Source organism: Hipposideros armiger, unplaced genomic scaffold (genome assembly GCF_001890085.2).
Source record: "Hipposideros armiger isolate ML-2016 unplaced genomic scaffold, ASM189008v1 scaffold_76, whole genome shotgun sequence".
Classification (NCBI taxonomy): domain Eukaryota; kingdom Metazoa; phylum Chordata; class Mammalia; order Chiroptera; family Hipposideridae; genus Hipposideros; species Hipposideros armiger.
Window position 1 is genome coordinate 767,469 of NW_017731426.1, and position 20,917 is coordinate 788,385.

A 20,917-nucleotide genomic window follows, 5' to 3' on the forward strand; every position below is an offset into this window, starting at 1 on the left:
GGTTCTGGGCAGTCTTCTCACTCTACTCTTTTTAAAGGCTGAATCTATTTCCAAGGCTTTAGTTATCAACTCTACATGCTGATGATTGAATTATACTTATCCTCTTCAATTTCTAACCCCAATTTTCAACTACCTCCTGGATCTCTATTCGAATGTTCCTTGAGCCCTTCAAACTCAAACTGTCAGAAACTCAACACGTATCTTTCTCACTTCTCTGCCCTAAATTCCTATTTCCTCTTTGCAATCCAGAATTACTTTTGGTAATAATATCCACCCAGACACTTGTGCTAGAAAATAGGACTGTTTCATTTCTCTTTCTCACGACCCCCATATCCAAACAGTTGCCAAATCCTTTTGGTATCACCTTTCCCACTTATCCTCTTCTTTCTATTCCCAATCATTGCTGCTCAGTGGTCAGCCCTCATGACAACATAAAAGCCATGAGGGAGCTCTTCAAGTTTGCAGTATTTTCCTCTTCAAACCATATACTGAACAAAAACTAGAGTAATCTTTCTTACAATTAACATGGGATAAGTGCTTTATCCACTTTTAATTTCCTCACCTTTCATCGCTTGCCCCTGTCCCATACAACCTCCAAATCTCCCAACATCACATGTATGCCCACCGTCCCGTGCTTAGCAGGCCCTGTCCCACTTTTCCTGCTGTTTAAATTAACCCTGCTGTGAGCTCCTTTCCACTGATGCATAATCACCATGTCCTTCCAAAGTACTTTGTTCATACTATTAGTAAAGCACCTAAGCACACTGTTATAATTAAGAGAAAATTCTCGTCTCTCCTACTAAGTAGTAAAGTCATGAGCTCTTGGACTGATTCTTGCTTGTTTTTCTACCCTCAGTACCAGGTACATAGCTGCATTCAACAAGCGTTTGTTCAAATGACGCCCCACCTGCCATTTTACAGGCCAGCCTATACGACCTCACTTCATTTAGTCATCCATTGCCGCCTCTCGGAAAATGTTCTAAGCCTGAAGTAATTCTCTTCTAAGCAACTCTGGTCACTTCTTCCTGTTTTTGGAATGCTACCTCCTCTACAAACCTTCTCCAACTACCTTAAAGACAGCTGGTAATTTTCTTCCTATTTTACCCTTCTGAAATAATCCAATTCCCTAATCCCTTCATTTACTGCATTTAGCACAATAAACATATTTTATTTCATATAAAAGGCAGACTTAAGAAAATCCAGATCATGTATACAACCCTCTCTCAACTGTGAGATGACAATGTCAAGAAATAGCTTTTGGAACTGGGCAAGCTTCACAGAGTGGCCGACCTTCAGCTGTGTGCGTCTCCTGATGGTCTCAGATGCTTCTGTTAGGTTAACAATCAGGCTGTGTAGATCTTAATGGTGTTTACTACTACAGCTTTTAAACGTTTGTACATGTAGCAAAGGTCACATCTGTTTTTCTACACTGAGATCACCTACTACCGTCTGATCAACAACAGTATCTCCCATGTAAGAATAGCAGTGGGTCTGTTAGGAGTTAAAGGCCTTTCAGGCCTTTTCTCACCAACGATCCTTAAGGAAAGGAAGCATTTTAAATATCTTTCTCCTTTCCTCCAACAGTACTACAAAGATTTTTTAAATTAAAAGTAAAAGGAAGTAGTAATATCATTTTCCACTCAATTCAATAATGAAAACATAAAAGTTTCTAAGAAAAGGGGCCGACACTGCTACAATCAAAACAGGCAACTCTAAGGATAAAACATGTTGTACGTCAATGACTATCCAAATTTGATTTCCCCACAGAAAGAACAACAATGTACACGTCTGACAAGTAGCCTAATAACCTACATTTTGTAGAAATGCCCGCTTAATAAACCTAACTTCAATAAAAAATTATTTGTTGGGTACCTTTGGTAGAGGCCAATTAATAATATACTATTATGGCACATGGTATATATTAATAAATTAATATCTCACATTAAATGAATGACTACTATGTGCCAGATACAGTGCTTAGCATTTAAATTAACCCCATTTAATGTTCCCAACCACCCGTGGATGTGGATACTGTTATAATCCTCATTTTAGAAATGAGGAAACCGAGGCTGAGGTAATATAATGTTCCCAAAGTTACACAGCTACCAAATGGTACAGTCAGAATTCAAATCCAAGTATATTTATTTCCAGAATCTGTCCTCTAAATTGCCATACCGTACTGAAGTTATTTTTAAAGCAAATTAGAGGGAATAAAGTAACTAGCCTACACAGACTTTTTTTTTTTATTAAATGAAGAAGTTTATCTTTCTTCTTTTTCACCCTTTTTTAACTATAATAACTTAGAAATTAGAGGGGTACCACTCTGGTTGTAGACTTTGAGATTTTCCAAATGACTCGGGACACTAGATGCTATTGGAGGAGACTTATCCAAGTGTTACTTGCCCTCTTTATCCCCCTATTGGCACCTCAGCTGCAGTCCTGGGGATCAAAGAGCTAGTCTTTCTGCCACATTTACACTGGTATCTGCTGCTACAGGTTGAGGACTTGGTACCTATATGCGTGCTCACTACCCTCACCTGACTGCAGCAGCACTCCCATGGCTGGACAGAGAGGAAACTGGAAAAAGGGCAGTTCTGACCTCAGGTAAGCAACATCAGTAATCTGAGCTCACAGTGCTGTAACATCTCAAAATTATTCTTCACTTATAAAACAATATGCCATAAAAGATGCATTTAAATAGTAGCTTTATTTTAGATAACTGGCAAAAGGGAGAGGGGAAAAAAGACATTAATGTGTTGAAACTGAGAGATAATAAAATAATTTAAACATGAAATGAGAAAAAATAGAATATATAAATGGTTTAGAAATGGTATAACTTGATTTATAAAAATTTTACTTTAATAATCTATTAAATTGATTATCCATCTGGTGCTTAACATTCTATTTTTATTTTTTAATTAAAAGAATTTTTTATATTAATTTCAGGTGTACAAAGCAACATAATGATTAGACATTTACACCCCACCAAGTCTACTACCCCTCTCTCACATCGTATATGGCTGTTATTACAATACCACTGACTATATTCCCTATGCTGTAATTTACATCCTGTGACTATATATATATTTAATTATAGTTGACATTTAATATTATTCTACATCAGCTTTAGGTGTACAGCGCAGTGGTCAGGCATCTACACAATCTATGAAGTGATACCCCTGATAAGTCCAGTACCCATCTGGCACCCTACATCATCTGTACATTATTAACTATATTCCCCATACTGTATTTCACATCCCCATGACTATTTTGTGACTACTAATTTGTATTTTCCAATCCCTTCACCTTCTCCCCATCCCCCAACACCCCTTCCACTGAAATTCTTTTTTTTAATAAGATGGAACTTGATAAATAAAACAGTCAATTAAAAAAAAAGCAAACAGAAATCCTAAAATGTCACCATGTAAAATTTAAATATAATTTGGCTATTAAATTCAATACCATAAATAAATACCATCTCATCTGGATTGATAATTACTACATCAGTGAAAAAGGTCAAAGAGGAAATCATTAAAAACAACACATACATACTTAAACATTTTATTTGAACTCAAAACAAATAAAGGTACATTCATTCGCTAACTTCTGATGCAGGACCATGGCTTTTATTTTTATAGGTTTGCTGACTAGAGTTCGTAAGCAAATCACAACCAAATGCTTTCATCACCTCTAGTTTCCATTTCTTTTTTTTATTATTATTATGTTTTTTGGTGTTTTTTTAAAGGATTTTATTTGGGGAATTGGGGGGGATGGGAACAGTGCTGGGGAATTGGGGGAAGGGGAACAGACAAGTTGCTGTCCTTTTGTTCTTCAATCTAGTTGTGGAGGATGTTGCTTCACTGGCCCAAGTTGGCACCATCATTGCACTCTTCCCTGACAAGGCAGATCAGTCGCCGGCTTCTGGACGGCCGCTCACTGCGGCTGCTGGCCGCTCACGCTGGCTGCTGGCTACACACGGTAGCCCATGACAACCCACTGCCACAGGGGCTGCAGCCTACGCCGTCGCCAGCGACTCACGGCAGCCCAGCTCCAGGTTGAGCTGTTGTTCAGCATCTTAGCTGTGGAGGGCAGTGTCACTGGCCCTCATATGTGGGATCCGAACCGGGGCCCTCTGGTGTCCCAAGCCAGTTCTCAACCATCACGCCACTCGGCCAGCCCAGTTTCCATTTCTTTAAAGGGAAAGAACTTGTAAAACAACATCAGTACAGAATTCTTCTAGATTACAACTGTCCCCGAAGTATTTTACAGCTCCCTTCCTCCTGCTTAATTTAGACAGAGAAAAATAATGTAAAGCAATTTGTCTTTCCTAAATCTTTTGAAAACATTTAACTAGGCCTCAAGAAAACGGCTCTTCCCTCATTCATATTTCATTGGTGTATGTAATATTTTAATTAATGTACATAATTATAATAATGAGTACACTGGCCTAAACAGGTCTGAGAACAAACACAACTGCCTTCTGGTAGTAGTGGTGGAAGCAGACATGCTACGATGAAGAGCCTACCACTCGCTATGAGGCAGGTTTCACCTGCTGAGAGCATCGGGGTAGAGATGTCAGCCCATCTATGAAGTCCGTTAAAGCTTCTGCTGAATTTCCTGTAACTATTCTATTAACTTCTCTCCTGTTTATTTGTATGAATGTGCTTACAAGTGGCTAAGAAAGCATCTTCTGTCAATGGAACTGTGATGGAACTACAATTATGAAGAATGGCTCTGACTGTTTTAAGAATAATGGCTGCTCTTATTCAAGATGGATGTCAATGACTTCTTAAGATATTTACATCATTCATTCAGTTTTGTTTCAGTATGTTGTGCGAAACATACACAACTGGGTATTACTCTGTTCCATGATTAAACATCGTAATCTTAAGCTTCCAGAAAGGAGTCATATCTCATACTGTTTAATATTTAGCTCAACTTTGTACTAAGTCTGCTAAAACATGCTTTCTACTGATAAAATAATCTTCTTTTCTGGCCTTCAAATATCCTTCCAATGCCGTGGCCTCTTAGTTCTTTGAACTCCTCACCTTACCCACTCATGCCCATGAGACCTAGTCTGGTCTCTGCCATTACCAGCGACCACAACCCCTCCATGATCCACCTCACACACGCGCTCCCGGACTCCTGTCCCTCCAGCTTGCTCTAGCTTACCTGTCTTACCCTACTACTCCTGGAACCCTTCAATCCCCCCAGGAGCTACTCTCTGTCGATCCTAACCTCTTTTCTCTATCCTTGATCCTCATGATGTCCATCTTCCTTTCTTGTCCAACTTAAATTCTGTGGTCAATCATTATAATCATTCGTTGCTTTCAACTTCAATTCCCTGTCCCACTATCGCTTCTTCACACTCACTTGGCAAAATTACAACCCTGGTTAAATCTAATTCTCTACCTAGTCTGCATCTTCACTCATGCAGCTGAACATAGCTAGAGACAAACAACAATGCTGCTATATCTCACTTTCAGTTCATTGCTACTCAGCAATCATTGTATTGGGTTGTCGGAAAAGTCAGGACGCATTTTTGCAATGAAAAACAAAGAAGAAATATGTCATGACTTTCCCGACAACCCAATATTTCCCTAATCTGTTCACTCTCCCTTTTTCCCAGATGCCATTCCGCCCACTTCCCTTTTTCTTCAAACTCTCTATACGTCCCCTTTTCATCTTCACTCTCAGCTAATGGATGGTCTTGTTTCCTACTACACTGAAAAAACAATCTAAGCAAAGTTTAATAAACTTCTACCACATTTACCCTTCTACAAGCACATGCATCAATATCCTCTACTTTCCCTCCTGTTACTATGGATGAATTCAGCGTGGTATGGAATAATGAAAATAGGTGGGTACTGGCCCCAGAAAAACCAGAGCACAGCTTAGCATGTTACTGAATGGTCCTGGGTAGGTTACCTCATGTCCCTCAGTTTTAGTTTCCTCATCTGTAAAATAGGGCTAATAGTGTGTAGTTTGTAAAGCTATTATGATAAGCTGACTGGCACATAATAATAAGTCTCATTAAATATCAGTGCCCTTATTTTATCTTATTTTAAGAATAGCTCAGGGGAATATAAACTGGTGCAGCCATTATGGGGAATAGTATGGAGGTTCCTCAAAAAATTAACAATAGAACTACCATACAATCCAGCAATCACACTACTGGACATATATAATCGACAGATATGAAGTTAGGATCTCTAAGAGATATCTGTAACCCATGTTCACTGCAGCATTATTTACAATAGCTAAGACATGGAAGTGACCTAAGTGTCCATCGATGGAGGAATGGATAAAGAAACTGTCACACACACACACACACACACACACACACACACACACACACACACANCACACACACACACACACACACACACACACACACACACACACACACACGAAATAGTATCCAGCCATAGAAAAGAAGAAATCCTGCCATTTGCAACAGCATGGATGGACCTAGAGGGCATTATGCTAAGTGAAATAAGTCAGACAGAGAAAGACAAATACCATATGATCTCACTTATATGTGGAATATAAAAAATGAACCAACAAAAACCTGAACTCATAGATACAGAGAACAGATTGGTGGCTGCCAGAGGCAAGGGAGTGATGGGTGAAGATGGTTAGTTATAAAATAAACAGGTTATATAATGTACACCATGGTGACTAACAGTTAACATTACTATATTGTACAAGTATATTTGAAAGTGGCTGAGCAGATCTTAAAATTTCTCATCACAAGAAAAAAATTATAACTGTGTGGTGATGGATGGTAACTAGACTTATTGTGGTGATCACAATACATACAAATATCAAATCATTATGTTGTACACCTGAAACTAACACAATGTTATGTCAATTATATCTCAATAAAAAAGCTCATAAATCATATGGTATATGAATTTTATCTCAGAACTGTTGCCCCTTCTCCAAAACAAAGTTGTTTCCGCCCGCCCCCCAAAATGTATATTTTTCACTAATTCCAACTGTCCTTCTCCTAATTGGCCTTAAATTGGGAAATTACACCGAATATAGCAAGCTGGATATAAAAAGGGATTTATGTGGCAAAGTAGAAAAGATTACTCCCTAACAATTATAAAAAGTGGATCCTGGTTTCAATATACAATTAAGAAAACTTTCAAAAATAGTATTTGTGAATCAAAAATAAATCTTAATTTTATTATTATGATTTTTCATTCACTATTTTTTCCCTTTAAAAGTTTCTCCTAAACCATGAATTACCCCCGTAGTTGGACTAATTTCTAACTATGGGCTCTATGATCTGATGGTGTAGACTGTGGAGTAATATATAGAATACAGATTAACATACTGCCTTAATAAAATTGCTCTGTTTGGTCAAGTTTCCCATGTTCGGCTAGGCTGAAAACAAGAGATCCCATTGAATCACTACATGGGCACTGCCGTTCTAGATAATGGAATTATAATTTTTCTTTCTGAAGTTAATTTAATGAATAATTTTGCATTTGCCTTCAAAGTTGACTTTCCGTCCTACTTCCTCCATCTAGCATTCGTCAACCAACCACACCCACTGTATCTACCACTCATATAATCCCCCTCATGATGACAATATTGAGTGTCCCTGTAAACCAGGAACTGTACTTGATGTTTGACATGTCACTTCATTTTAACCTCACATGAACACTAGGAGGCAGAAATCATTACAGTTTACAAGCAAAGAAACCGAGCTTCAGTAACTTGGTGAAAGTAATATGGCTGGTAAGGTGGAGGCCTGGGATGCAAACCTCCCGCCTCCAAAGCTGGCTCCCAGCCACTGTGCCATGCTGCCTCAGTCTCAGGAGTCCACTGTCTTGTGACTCATCGCCTTGTCTTGTGAATCATTATTTAGTGAACAGGTCTTGTCTAACCAACTTGCACATTGCACGGTGTCCTTCGCACAGTGGACACTGAATAAATGCTGCATTTTTATTGATAATTTGGATGACCTTTGTCTTCCTAGGTCATATGGAAACCCTGAAAGCAGTATGTGACTATACTGTGTCTAGGCTATTGCCTAACTCGCAAGAAAACAGAAAGTAGCAATACTCCTCGTGGCAGGCAGGACAGTAAGGCAGCACAGCAAAACCAACCCTGCATGGCAAAAGACTGAAATCAGAAGCCACACAGTGAATGCTGGCAGCACACAGTTTAAAACGAGAGAAGACAGGATGGAAGAACAATTTGGTGAAGAGGCTGAAGTGGTTCACCGCAGATACAGTTCTGGCTTAGCAACTACTCGTAACAGGTAATTCCGTCATACATTTCGTCTATTTAAATGTGAAACAAAAGTCCCTATTTGAAATATTAAGTGATACGGGAGAAAAACGATCAAGAACTTTTGTCTTTCACATAATAACTAGAGATTCTTGCTCAAATCCTACTCAGTTCGGATGTGAACCGGGCATCAGCAAACTATTGGGTTGTTGGAAAAGTCATGATGTATTTTTTCTATGTTTTTCGTTGCAAAAATGCATCATGGCTTTTCCTACAACCCAATACTTTTAGTGTAATAAGCTGTTCCAGTTCCAGCTCTAGTCCAAAGACTAAAGGATAAAGAACAGATTGTGAGAAACAAGAGTATAGTTGTAAGGGAAAAGGAAAATAAAAGTATTCTTTTTCCTACCAATGACTTCTTATGGTCTTTTACAGAACAGCCATGTCTTTGAAACATAAGTAAAAATTAATACATGTTCAGAGTACTGACCTGCACTATCCAGTATGGTAGCCACAAGCCATGTGTGGCTACTGAGCACCTGAAATGTGGCTAGTCCACACTGAGATGTACAGTAACTATAGAATACACACCAGATTTCAAAGCCTTAGTACAAAAAAAATTTAACTATCTCAACATGTATTGTTGAAATAATATTCTAGATATGTTGTGATAAATGTTATTAATTTTGCCTATTTCTTTTTACTTTTTAATAAAGCTGTTGGAAAATTTCAAATTATGTATGTGGCTTGCATTATATTCCTGTTGGACAACCCTGGTATAGAATATGATATGGAAAAAGCAGAGAAAGAAAATCTCAGTTGTGATTCACTAAAGATTTGTAAGTCCTTGATAACAGCCTGTTACACAGAGTTCCATTTTCCAGAAGATGGGTATTTCTGGTGTTACATAAACACAGGTCTTAAAGCCAGAGTAGCTTGGGCTTGAGTTTGATCTCTGCCACTGACCAGCTCTGAAACCAATGACTTCCTAGCCAGAAAATCTTGGGTAAGTGACTTAACAACTCGGGGCCAATCACCTCCTAATGCTATTATGAGGGTTAAATGCAATGATATAACGAGCACAGCATTTTAAATGGTAATTATGATCCTCCTAAAAAAATTTCTGTGTCATGCTTTTAACATATTTTGGTGTCACTTTATTTTTTTAAAAAGGACTAATAAAATTAGTGGCCTTGTGGGTGCTGTTTTTAAAGAATTCAGCTTCTAAATTTTAATCAAAAGGAATGAACTATTAGGAAAGATGATAAAATCTTCATTGTTGGAAAACTTCAAAAAGAAAAGAGGCATATTATTTCTCCTGGAAAGTTTAAATCAGAGAGTTGAGAACCAAGATGAGTTTACGCTACTTGTGAAAGAGGCAAATCTAGTTCCAGATTCACCATCTGGGGGTGGTGGTGGGGAATTCATTTGACATTCTGGTATCGATTTCCTCATTTATCAAATAAAGGAGAAAGACTAAATGATCTCTGAAATCCCCTCAGCATTAGGACTCTTCTCAACAATGGATCTGGAGGTTACATATAAATTTCATTTTTTTTCCTTTTTTTAAAAAAAAGATTTTATTATGGAATTGGGGAAGGGGAACAGCCAAGTTGTTGTCCTTCAATCTTAGTTGTGGGTGGCACAGCTAGCTCAGCTCCAAGTCCAGTCACCATCTGGCCACCCACTGGCAGCTCGCAGCCGCTCAGCTCAAGGTGCTGTGTTCAATCTTAGTTGCGGGTGGACATAGCCCACCATCCCATGCAGAAGTCGAAATGGCAACCTTGTTGTTAGTATCATGTGCTATCACCAGCTGAACCATCCTGCCACCTGTTGGCAGCTCAGTAGCAGCTCAGCTCAGGTGCAGCTCACTGGCTCTTGTGGGAATTGAACCAGCGACCCCATAGCTCAGAGCTCGCGCTCTTAACTAACTGAGCCACTCAGCCAGCCCTATAAATTTCTATTCACCACTTTCAAAGCTGTCCAGCCCCCCGCTGCATTCTTATTTCCCACCATCCCCTAGTCTGCATGTTTTAATGAAGCTTTCTGACAGTCTTAATAACTCCTTGCCCAAGTTGTTTTACCCAGAAACTTCCACAAACTCATTCTTCCCCCTACAACCATTTCCTCAACACATCTATGTACATATCCAGTTTAGCATACATTTAGAAGCAGTGAAAACGAGAAAACTATTTCCCTGCCCTCAACTCCAGGTCCCAGTTTAACTGCTCTCACCTTGCTGGCACTCACATAATTGTTAACTGACACATTTGTTAAACCAGGAAAAGGCATGTAGCAAATGAGTGGGCCATTTAATTTAATGTCAAAAGTAACTAAAATGATCTGTAACACAATTATTTGTGAAATTACCTGCTGGCTAACTGGTTATATTTTACCGGGGGTAATTGTGGAAAGGATCCCTAACTATGAGTTTTATTTTATTTTCAGATCTGAGGATTAAATAAAGTATCTCCAGCTTTGCCCCAGGGAGGCATGTGACTTTAGAAAATTAATTTTGCTTTCTGTGACATAGTTTGCTTATCTCTGAAAGAGAATTAATAATCATCACATGCTCAAAAGCATTGTGACCTCACCAGAAAGGCTCAGAACAAGCATAAGCTATCAAATTTCAAACAGGCAATCTCACAGTAAGAGCCAACTGATATTAACAACAATGTTGAGGTAAAAACTTTGAAGAGGTGGGAGTTTTGAGAACAACAACAAAAATGAATGCCTCATTGCTTCCCAATGATAGTGTTTTGGTTTTTTTCCTCCTGGAAAGCCTGGCTTTCCCCTTACTAAAGAGAGCCAATCTGGAAGCTTATTTTACAGTCAGCTCAATTCTTTCAGTTACTCAAGGAGAAAATGTTAAGGTACTGCCTTCATATGGGAAAGCAGCACTTGTAATCACCAACAGCTGAATTAATATCTTTGATTGCTTTTTCAATTAGAGGCGATGTAAGTAAGAGTTTAGAGAAAAATCACTTCTGTAGGCAGTCAGAGCACTATTTTCTAGCACCTCTGGTTAAAAGCACATAAGCTGTAGAGACAGACAAATTTTAGTTCTACTACTGTTGTTATGCTTGTACCATTGTAACAAAAGGCCTCAGTCAACATGGGTTCCTGTGGGGGGCACCCTTGTTCAGTACAGCCCATGTCGTTTCCAGCAAGAATCCATGCTCTTCTTTCTCAACCAAACTGCTCAACAGCCTCAGACAGTGAGGCCTGCAGTGCTTACTCTTATCCCAGTCCTCCCCATCTTTTTACCATCTCCTCCCACCCCTCCAGCCAGCGGTTGTCATGGCCATCCCAAGCGGTCCTCAATCCAAGCCCAACCCGAGTCCCTTCCTAGTGGGCTGTAGTCAATAAACACACTTCTAAATGTGAAGTTAGGAAGTACTCCTGAGTGTGCCCAATTATAATAGAACAATGAATACCCTAAGAAAATAAGGCTAAACTTATCTGTCCTATTCCAGAACTCATGGACCTAAGAGGAACACAAGAAAACATGACAACAGTTTAGGTTTCTTATGGCAATCATTAACACCACACAGAACAGCACTCCGAAAGATGATGCAACAGCTCACTCAGGGAGTAAGAGCAGTGTACTTCCTGTCTGGGAGCCAGGTGTGTTTGAGATGACAGCTAATGGGCAAGTGCTGTTTCTCCAGCTGCTAACAATAAAACCTGCAATGAAGGATATTTTCAAAGCACCCACCTTATTGAGGACATCTCGCTGGCAGCCAAGATAAAGATTGGGAAGAATTCGGGTTGGCCCAATGTTGGCAACAGGTAAGCAAGGCTGAGAAATGCAGGTAGGGACTAGCGTGGATTTTCCTTCACAGAGGCCAGGGAAACAGCGGGAGAACTCTGCAAACCCACCTAAGAATAAATAGTATAAAATTATGCCATGCACAAAGATAGAAATCAGCCTCTGTGAAGTACTCACATAAAACTGTTTGAAAAGAAAAACCAAATCCTGTAAGATGCAAGTGAGAATACTGCACACGTATTCCTGTCTAAAGGCGCTGACTACCAGGTCTGATAGATAACCCTGCACGAGTCTTGGCTTGTGGGGCCACAACAGGGATAACAAAGCCCTGAAGGCACTTAAGATGACGCCTCTCTTCTTCCACACCCTCTTCATCTTCACTTGCCCTGCAACATTTGCTCCCCGTTGGCCATCCCCCATGTGACTGCTTTTTTTTGGAATGTAAAAAGGGTTTAAGGTAAGTAGCAAGTAACCAAGGCAAGACAATTATTCACAGAAACAAAATGAGGACGTAAGAAATGTGAACTGGGGCCAGAAGGTATTTCTTCCAAATAAAACTGATCAAGTTAAAAATTCTTTCTGGAATTAAGTTTAAATCTTCCTACTATACAGGGTTTTTTTTTACTGCAAAGGTATCACAAACATACTCAGCTCTACTCTTACAAATATTCACTATGTCAAGTCCTTGGGACTCCCTGGGGAGTTACTCAGGGTTCCCATAAATACCGCTGATTGTTGGGGTCTTCCATTCCTTTTGCTGAGCACTATAAAGAAGTGCTGACAGACCCTAGTTGGTTAGAGTACGTGACGGCTTTGCAGCAAGATTCCTGGACTCAGAATTCTGTTTTTTCCTAGTCCTATCCTTATAATGATCTGCTCCATGACCTTCCTTAAGTCACAGTCTTGCCACTTCTTAATGAAGAGACATCTATCTAGCCATAGGAGGCACTCTCACCTCCTCTGGGAAAAGAAACAAATGAATAAGGCCTTCACTGGGTTTTCCAATCTAAATATTCCTTGCTATCCAAATCCAAACCCAGGAACTAAATAGATTCTGATAAATTTTCAGATAAATCCCTTGCTATCCAATGCCTCACTACTAAGTTCTAACTCGGGAACCAAAGAGATTTGGATCACAGAGAATATTTATATTTATATTTATATATTTTAAATTTAATTAAAAAACAATTACCATATTAACTCTTATTAGAAGACAGGACAGCCGCCATTTTACTTGTTTAATCAAGCCTTAAATAAGACCCTGAAAATCTCGATAATATTTATGAGATCCATAAATCCATCTTCTTGAGTTAAATTTTATGTGTTCAGCCCACTTCCAGAAGCACACAAAATATGCCCTCAAAAAATGCAGACATGCAGGGAGGTGAGAGAGAGAGGAAGCCAAGGCATATTCCCTGTACTACGTTCAATTCAAGCAGATTCTCCACGGGACTCCTCAGTCTACTGTCTGTGCTCAGTGTAGGCGCCATGGAGCAGTAAGCTCAGATGGCAGCAAGTCAGTGACAACTAGGCCACCTGCAAAATATAAGTGTGCATTCCCAGCCTCCAGCTAAGTGTCTGCACTGTTTCATTCATAAGCAGTTTGCTGCTAAAGTTCTTAAGGTAACCTGATGGAAAGTGTAGGTGGTTCCATTATAGAGGCCCCAAACTCCTTTGCGTGACAGATGAGGCCCTCAGGATCTGTACCTGTCCAGTTTCATGGTTTCATTCCTTATCTTTTCCAACCATGACCTCCAGCCACACAAAACCCATGTTATTTCACACTTTCATGCTCTTCTCTCATCCAGAATAATACACCACCAGCACCAGCACCACCATCCCGACCTGGGCACACACACACAGCACATAAACCACACACGTATGAGCCTCACGATCGTGCCTCAGAGAAAGCAGAGCACCAGGCTCTTGCACCCAGTTTATATCCTGGCTTCACTACTTTCCAGTTGTCTGATTTGGGCAAGTTATTTAAGCCCTCAGTTACTAGTTTCCTCATCTATAAATAGGGATAATGATCATAACTAAGACTGTTGTTGAGAACATTAATTAGTTAATAAATCTACAGTACTTTGGTGCCTGGCACATAGAAAGCACTCTATAGGTATCAGTAAGGATTATTTCAATAAGGTGATCATACATTTAGGACCCAGCCTCATCTGTGAGGCCTTCCTCCACTCTTGATCTGCAGCTAGTTGTTTAGCTACACCTCGTTAGGATTCATCTGACACACAGAGTGAAAAAAGCAATGCTTCTAAGGTTACATTTCCCAAAATGTGCTCCAGAGCACTGGTGTCCTACAGGAAGTTGACAGACAAGACACTGACCCAAAAGTAAGAGAAATATAGCATATCATATCTCCCTGGGAGAGTCACAAACACATTAGCATATTAAAGGCTCCGAAAAGTATCTCCAAGGAAACTACAATAGTTTAATTTCATTGAACTCAGTAAGTTTCCCAAACTTATTTGACTATGGAATTCCCCCTCCCATTATCCCCCCTAAAATCTATAAATAGCTAGTGGAACTCACACTTAAGGAAATGCTACACTAGGGTCATTGCAACTACTGAAATGAAATCAATTAGAATTCCTACACCTACAAGTATAACCCACAGACAATCTCAAAAACGGGGACAGCCAATACTAGCATATGTATATGAGTGTCACTGTTTAGGATTTCTACCTTTGTTTCTATTACGTTTTGTTCCTTTTCAGCCACTCTAATTGCATAATAGTTATTTAAGGTAATGTTTTTCCCCAAAGTAGTTCTTGTAACAGTAAATGTTAAAGTCTCATTCTTTTTTGCCTATCTTTCACCTACCCAACAAAATAACTGAAAGGCACTATTTTAATTGTAATTTAACTCCATGAGATTAAATTTTAACTTCATTAACTTCTGTGGTTCTGGTGTTTCTCTAAAGAACTGCTTTCATATGTCTTCTATTCTGGCTCCAAACAGTTCATGGGATGGTCTCCCATTTAAATCCAACAAAACAATATTCCAGTAAATGTTCTCAGAGAAGAAATCAATCCAAGGAAACTGCTTGAATTCCACTTTAAATTTATAAGTAATCATACTAATAAATAATACAAATAATCAGAGAATTACCGAACATTTACGATGTGACAAGCACCACTCTAAGCACTTTACAAGTATTTAATCTTTACAACTCCCCTACAGAGAGGTAGGTGCTATTATTATTCCCATTTTACAGATTTAAAAAGTAGAGGTTCAGAAAGACAAAATACTAACTGGAAGAGCCTGAACATGGGCCTCAGCAGTCTGGCTTGAGACTGTACCCTCAATCACTGTGCTATATCACTTCTCTAAATACTACGGGATTAACTCTCTAGAATGTGAGGGCAGACTTGCTGATATCTAGAGGGCCCTCCCCAGCCATGACCTGCCAGTTCTCAATACCAGGCTGAAAATAGCCATGGGCTTCTTCCAAACTGATGGAAGACCCTTGTTGTCCCAAAGCCATATGGTTCAAAAGCTTCAATGGTAGAGAAAAGAAAGAAGGAGGTCTGATACGAGCAGAGACACAGAGACTCTTTAAATGTACATTTGCATGATGAGCTAGTTGAAATTTATAGTCACATGTTTGTTCATGATCACAGTTTGCAAACTGGTAATGAAGCTGAAGCTATGTCGTGATGACTTTTAGGCCATCCTCTACAGAGCATCTCACAGGGAACACAATTCTGCAGCAATTGTTAAGCTGAGAGTCGGCTAGCCCAGGCTGTTCCAGGTCCAGCTCCATCATTCACTAGTACCGTGATCCTAAATCACTTTAACTTCAGTGGACCTCAAAAGTGAGTGTGGATCTAGGAAATTCTAAGATGGAGAAAAACAGTATTCATTCTCAAAACAAAACCTAAAAGGTAAACACAACAGCAATAACATTGTAAAACGCATTCTAAAATAACAAAAAAAAACCTCTTTTTAACAATATTTTTTCAACTAATCTCTAGCACAAACCCGAACAGCCTTAAAATATTTGACAGATTTCGTTGAAATCAGAGCATTCATTTAGTGTTCAGTCTGGCTTGAAATGTCCCAAACCATGGCTCCTAGTCACTTGCAGAACCACTACCTCAGCCAAAGGTCCCATTTTCCCTGATCTTTATCTATGACAATGTTCCACTCTGCTGACATCCTCCTTCATTGACAGTTTTTTCCATTCACTGACCTTTCATTCATTGTTGTACTCTAGTGACCCCAGTTTCATTTCATTAATTAACAACAGATGAGACACTGCCTGATTTCCCCGAACACTTGAAAATCTGTGTCCTCATCAGCAACTCAGTTTTGAAATATGTCTAAAATGTTCCTCTTCCTCTTACAAACTAAACCTAATAAGAAGAAAAGTACAATTCATTTATGTAAACTTTTTGTTACAAATGGCTGACACACAGAAGAGTCATCTTATCCATCCTTGTCATAGCTCTGGGCTGACCCATAGACTCCAAGTTACATTGCATTACATGAAGACATAACATCGGTTCATTATCTTCCTTTGTTTACTGTGAAAAGCAGCACTGAAAAGCTTCTTGAAAAAGTTTTTAAATATTTTTAAAGTTGTTCAAGGATTTGACTCGCCATCTAATCGTGTCAAGTTTTCTCCTATCCCTAGATTTTACACTGTTTATCATCTGGTGTAGAAAATAAAAAGCGTATAAACCCATATGTGCTCCCCTAAGGTAGACCTGGATCTAGGTATGGCTGTAGCTGCTATTGCTCCTATACTAGAAGTGTTTGTTTTTAACAGGAAAGAAGACACATTTGCAGACACCCTGGCCTATAGAGAGAAATGGAGACGGGAGACTGGCAGACAGATGTGCATACACATTTGGCCTCTACAAATTTGGACAGGCAGGCAGACAAATTGCAATGTTAAAATCCATATTTCTGTGTGTTAGTCTTCCACAAATCCAACCAGTGTTCATGCATGTTTATAAATAAAAACATATATATTACTTTGGACAGAGAAAACATTTGGTATAGCTTAAAGGCATTTGCAATTTATGTCACTTTATTCTAATTCTGCCAAGAAAAACTCCTTCCCTAAGTGCACCTCCTTCACAATTCCATTCATAAATACCATTTTCTGTAAAAGCCAATGTGAACCACCACTCAATTTTCAGAGGGAAAAAAATATCTGCCAAGTAAAATAAAATACATATAGCTCCAATAAACAATTCCAATTAGTCACTCTTTTCTCTTCCCTCTGACCCTTGCAATTAGTTATAAATCATAGCTTCTTCTTAAAATGAAAAAATGTTTACAAAATAAACAAAAGTAGCCATTACTATAGCTTAGTGAAGTTAAAAAAAAAATTTCTAAGTCCCAAATTCTAAAAATGGATCCCTATCCTTTTCATCAAGCTAGAGATAAATAAATGTTGATTCCCTTAGTATTTAGAGATGGTTCCCTACAGGGAGAAACAGAGCTTCTCCACTTATTCTTCAGTTCAAATAGGTGTGCAGTGCTGCCTCAAGTGGAAAGGAAGAATTCAAGGCAACTTCCTCCTATTCTGTGAATGGATTCCACGGCTATATACAGAAATAGCATTTACACAAAGCTCTACTTTATTAAAGACATTTTTCTAAAAAGTCACATGCAAATTTAATTTTTGTATATTAAACTATTTTCACATAATTTATATAGTTTCATAGTTTTTAAATATAGCTCTCATGCAGTTTAATCCTTTTATAAAACAAAGACTCCCTTTTTGTGACCTAAATATAACCGATTCATTTACTGATTTTAGAATGTATGTGAAGGATTTATGTGGGGTATACCTGTGCCTGTAGAGAAAAGTACAGTCCTCTTCTCCACACTAAAAACAAAATCTGCTGCTTTGCTATTGCACAAAGGAGACAACCCTAACATTAAAAATTGAAATGCTGAAATGTATATTTCACAATAAGTGTTTTAACTGCTATTAAGAGAAATTATTTTCTGCTTTAACCTGAAGTGACTGATTTAGACAACAGGCTCAAGTATGGTTACAATTCTTCCAAGACCAGCAGAGTGTATACATGGCGAGATGAAACTAGTTAAATACAATGAAAACAAAAATAAAGGCAACATAATTTTATACCCCCCCCCAAAAAAAGCAAACAAAAATATGTAACTGTAATATGCTAATGGATATAGGTTGGTCTGGGTAAGCCATGCCACACAGGTTTGATAAATCATTTCTAGGAAGGTAGAGAGCATGGCATGTTTTTTTTTTTTTAATAACAGCATCATTCCATCCAGCTATGTCCTCTCTATTCAACTCTCCATTGAGTAGCACTGAATCATTAAACAGCACTAAAGAGAAAAATCCCAAATGATACAAAGCATTAATTTTAAACTTTTATTCCATCCACTCCATTCACTTGAGAGGAAACTGGACAGATAAGCACTTCTGTTGAGACCCTCATGGAAGTATGACAAGTAGCCTCCATCTCATAAAACTCCCATAAATGACACCTCAAAAAAAAGCTCTCTCTATATTAAACAATTCTATCACCTGGCACAGGTGGGGAATGGGAAATTCTATCTAATCTAATTTTTGGTATAACACAGTTACCATATACAAAATAAATTAAAATTTTCAAAGTACTAACATAAAAAAAATCACTAAATACTAAAATTATGCAACTTATAATTTCTTATGATTCATAATATCTAGATCTTATTATTCAAGATAATGTTATCTAGATCAATTCAACTGGCAAAATCCAGAAGTGTTGTTTAGTAGAGTTCTCAGAAGATGTAGAGTGGTATTTTTACTATTTTATTGATCTTTCAAAATTGGCAATACATAACTATGCCCAGAAATTCCCTCTCTTAAAACACACACACACACACACACACACACACACACACACACACACGCGCGCGCGCGCACGCGTGTAACCAAAATAACCAATCAAAAGGAATTTGGCCAGGATCCACCACTTGGCTAATAAAATTGACAAGTTCTGTAAGTAGGAGAGCCAGGTTCACAGAGGCAGCCCTGACTGGTCCTTCAGTAGCTTTATGAAGACAACAGCCAAGCGAATAGTATAGTACCCTGGGACCTCCAGAGAAGGAAGGATTTACTTAGTCTCTACTTCCATCAGCATGAGAGGAGGAGGTTATTAAGAAGATCACATTTGCTCATTTTTACCTGAAATCAAAGATTTCCAAGTTTGTATTTTTGAGCTTCATGTCCCAAACTCCAATCTAACATTTTCAACCCCCTTTGCTCATTTTCACTCAAAAGACTTACTGACGTTTTTAAAATAAATTCAAAGCCATTTATCTCCCTCTTTCATCCTGCATCCCCATTCTCCCACTCATCTCAGCAGTGCCAACAGTGATTTTCCTTTATAATGTCATTCTGTCCCTGCCTTTCCATTTGCCTGCCACCACCCTAGTCCATGACCTTTGCACCTCATTCTTAGATAAATTCAGTAACTGCTCTCTCTGATCCATGTGTCCTTCTTCTAACTTGTTCCCACTTGCTGCCAGATTAAGAATCCTAAACTAAACTTCTGATGTATTATTTTCTGCTCCCAATTAGAATAAAACCCAAAATTCTTGGCTAGATATTCAAGACCCTTTATAATCTAACCCCAATCTATCGCCCAACCTAATTTTCCCTTGCCTTTGGCAATTCAGTCCTTCCAATCCATTTTATATTTCCTTCCAAATTGTAGGCAAGCATAAGTCACACCTCTCCTAACAGCAATATATTCCAAACTTTTTTACCATGACCAATAAAATACATTTTTACATTAAAACCTGCTGCACACTCACCACTGAAACAAGTTTCCCGATACAATCTTCCCTTATTATGTGAGTTGCTCTCCAATAGTTTCAACTCTATTCTGTTACATTAAAAACAAAACAAAATGAACAAAAATCTTCCCTGGCCAGTGTATGTAGATGTGGTCTTGCCAACTTAGAACTTCGAAAAAATTTATATCATCTGACAATAAATATTTACCAATGACCTGATAACTGCATTAACTTTGTGTGCGTTGTGACCTCTTATTTCTCCAGCTATACAACACCGCGAACTGCTTGTGGCTAAGAATTATGACTTACACTCCTTTGTAAATCACCTCAGCATTTAGCACAGTGCTTGGCACATAATTAGAATTCAGTAAATATTTACTGAATCCTTCCTTGTTACAATGAATAGCTGTTGATGGACATAAGTCTTGTATATTTTTGGTGTTCAAAAGGATTTCCTGATTCCATTCAAAGCCGAAAGCTATGTTGGCATGGGAGAGGGCCCAGAATCTGCTTCCTATTCCTAAACCACAATGCCCCAGAAGATTCTCAGGGTGACAGAGGGGGCACAGGACAAGAAAAACATTTTTCTCCTACAAAAGGAAAAAAAGGTAGAATTGGTGAATGCTGTTTTGATCATCCAAAAGCAACAACACATCCTCCTCAGTGTGCTTCTGCCATATCCAGGGAACTTGACATGAAAGGTAAGAGGGGGAATTTTCTCTTATGTCCCTAAGTGGCTCAGGACTCCAGTGGTTTGGAGAGCCTAGTAATACCTCCATGGCTCAGGGAAGCAGGGGCACGTGCCTTAAGAAACCAAGCAGACCAACGATAATCATAGCCCAGATGAGGATGAAGTGGCCGCTGGATATGTCTACAGTGATCATCAAAGGTCACGACGAAATGAGATTGTGAATCAGGAGACAATGCTATGAGTCAAGAGGAAAAGGGAATATGAGTCTGGTCTCTGGAATCAAATTTGACTAACTTGTAATCTGTCCATGAATCACCAAACAACTCATTTCTCAGGCTTTTCTACTTGAAGCTCAGAGCTTTCTGATCTACCCTGTAGCAGACTCTCCCATATGACCCCTGTTGTGTATT

At 38.8% G+C, this 20,917-nt stretch overlaps 1 protein-coding gene and 1 long non-coding RNA gene across 4 annotated transcripts in view; one reads left to right on the forward strand and one right to left on the reverse strand.

The window, feature by feature from the left end:
* The window catches only part of DUSP16 (dual specificity phosphatase 16), a 78,673-nt gene that overhangs the window by 8,719 nt on the left and 49,037 nt on the right, over positions 1-20,917 (reverse strand). For all 3 annotated transcript variants that reach the window (XM_019643312.1, XM_019643310.1, XM_019643311.1), the window contains one exon: positions 11,966-12,129. In XM_019643312.1, the coding sequence (XP_019498857.1) occupies positions 11,966-12,129 (164 nt within the window). The remainder of the gene's footprint in view (positions 1-11,965; positions 12,130-20,917) is intronic.
* LOC109383158 (uncharacterized) lies at positions 11-8,884 on the forward strand. Its single transcript, XR_002124091.1, has 3 exons — positions 11-1,083; positions 2,497-2,604; positions 7,994-8,884. It is a non-coding gene; the product is annotated as an uncharacterized LOC109383158 (long non-coding RNA).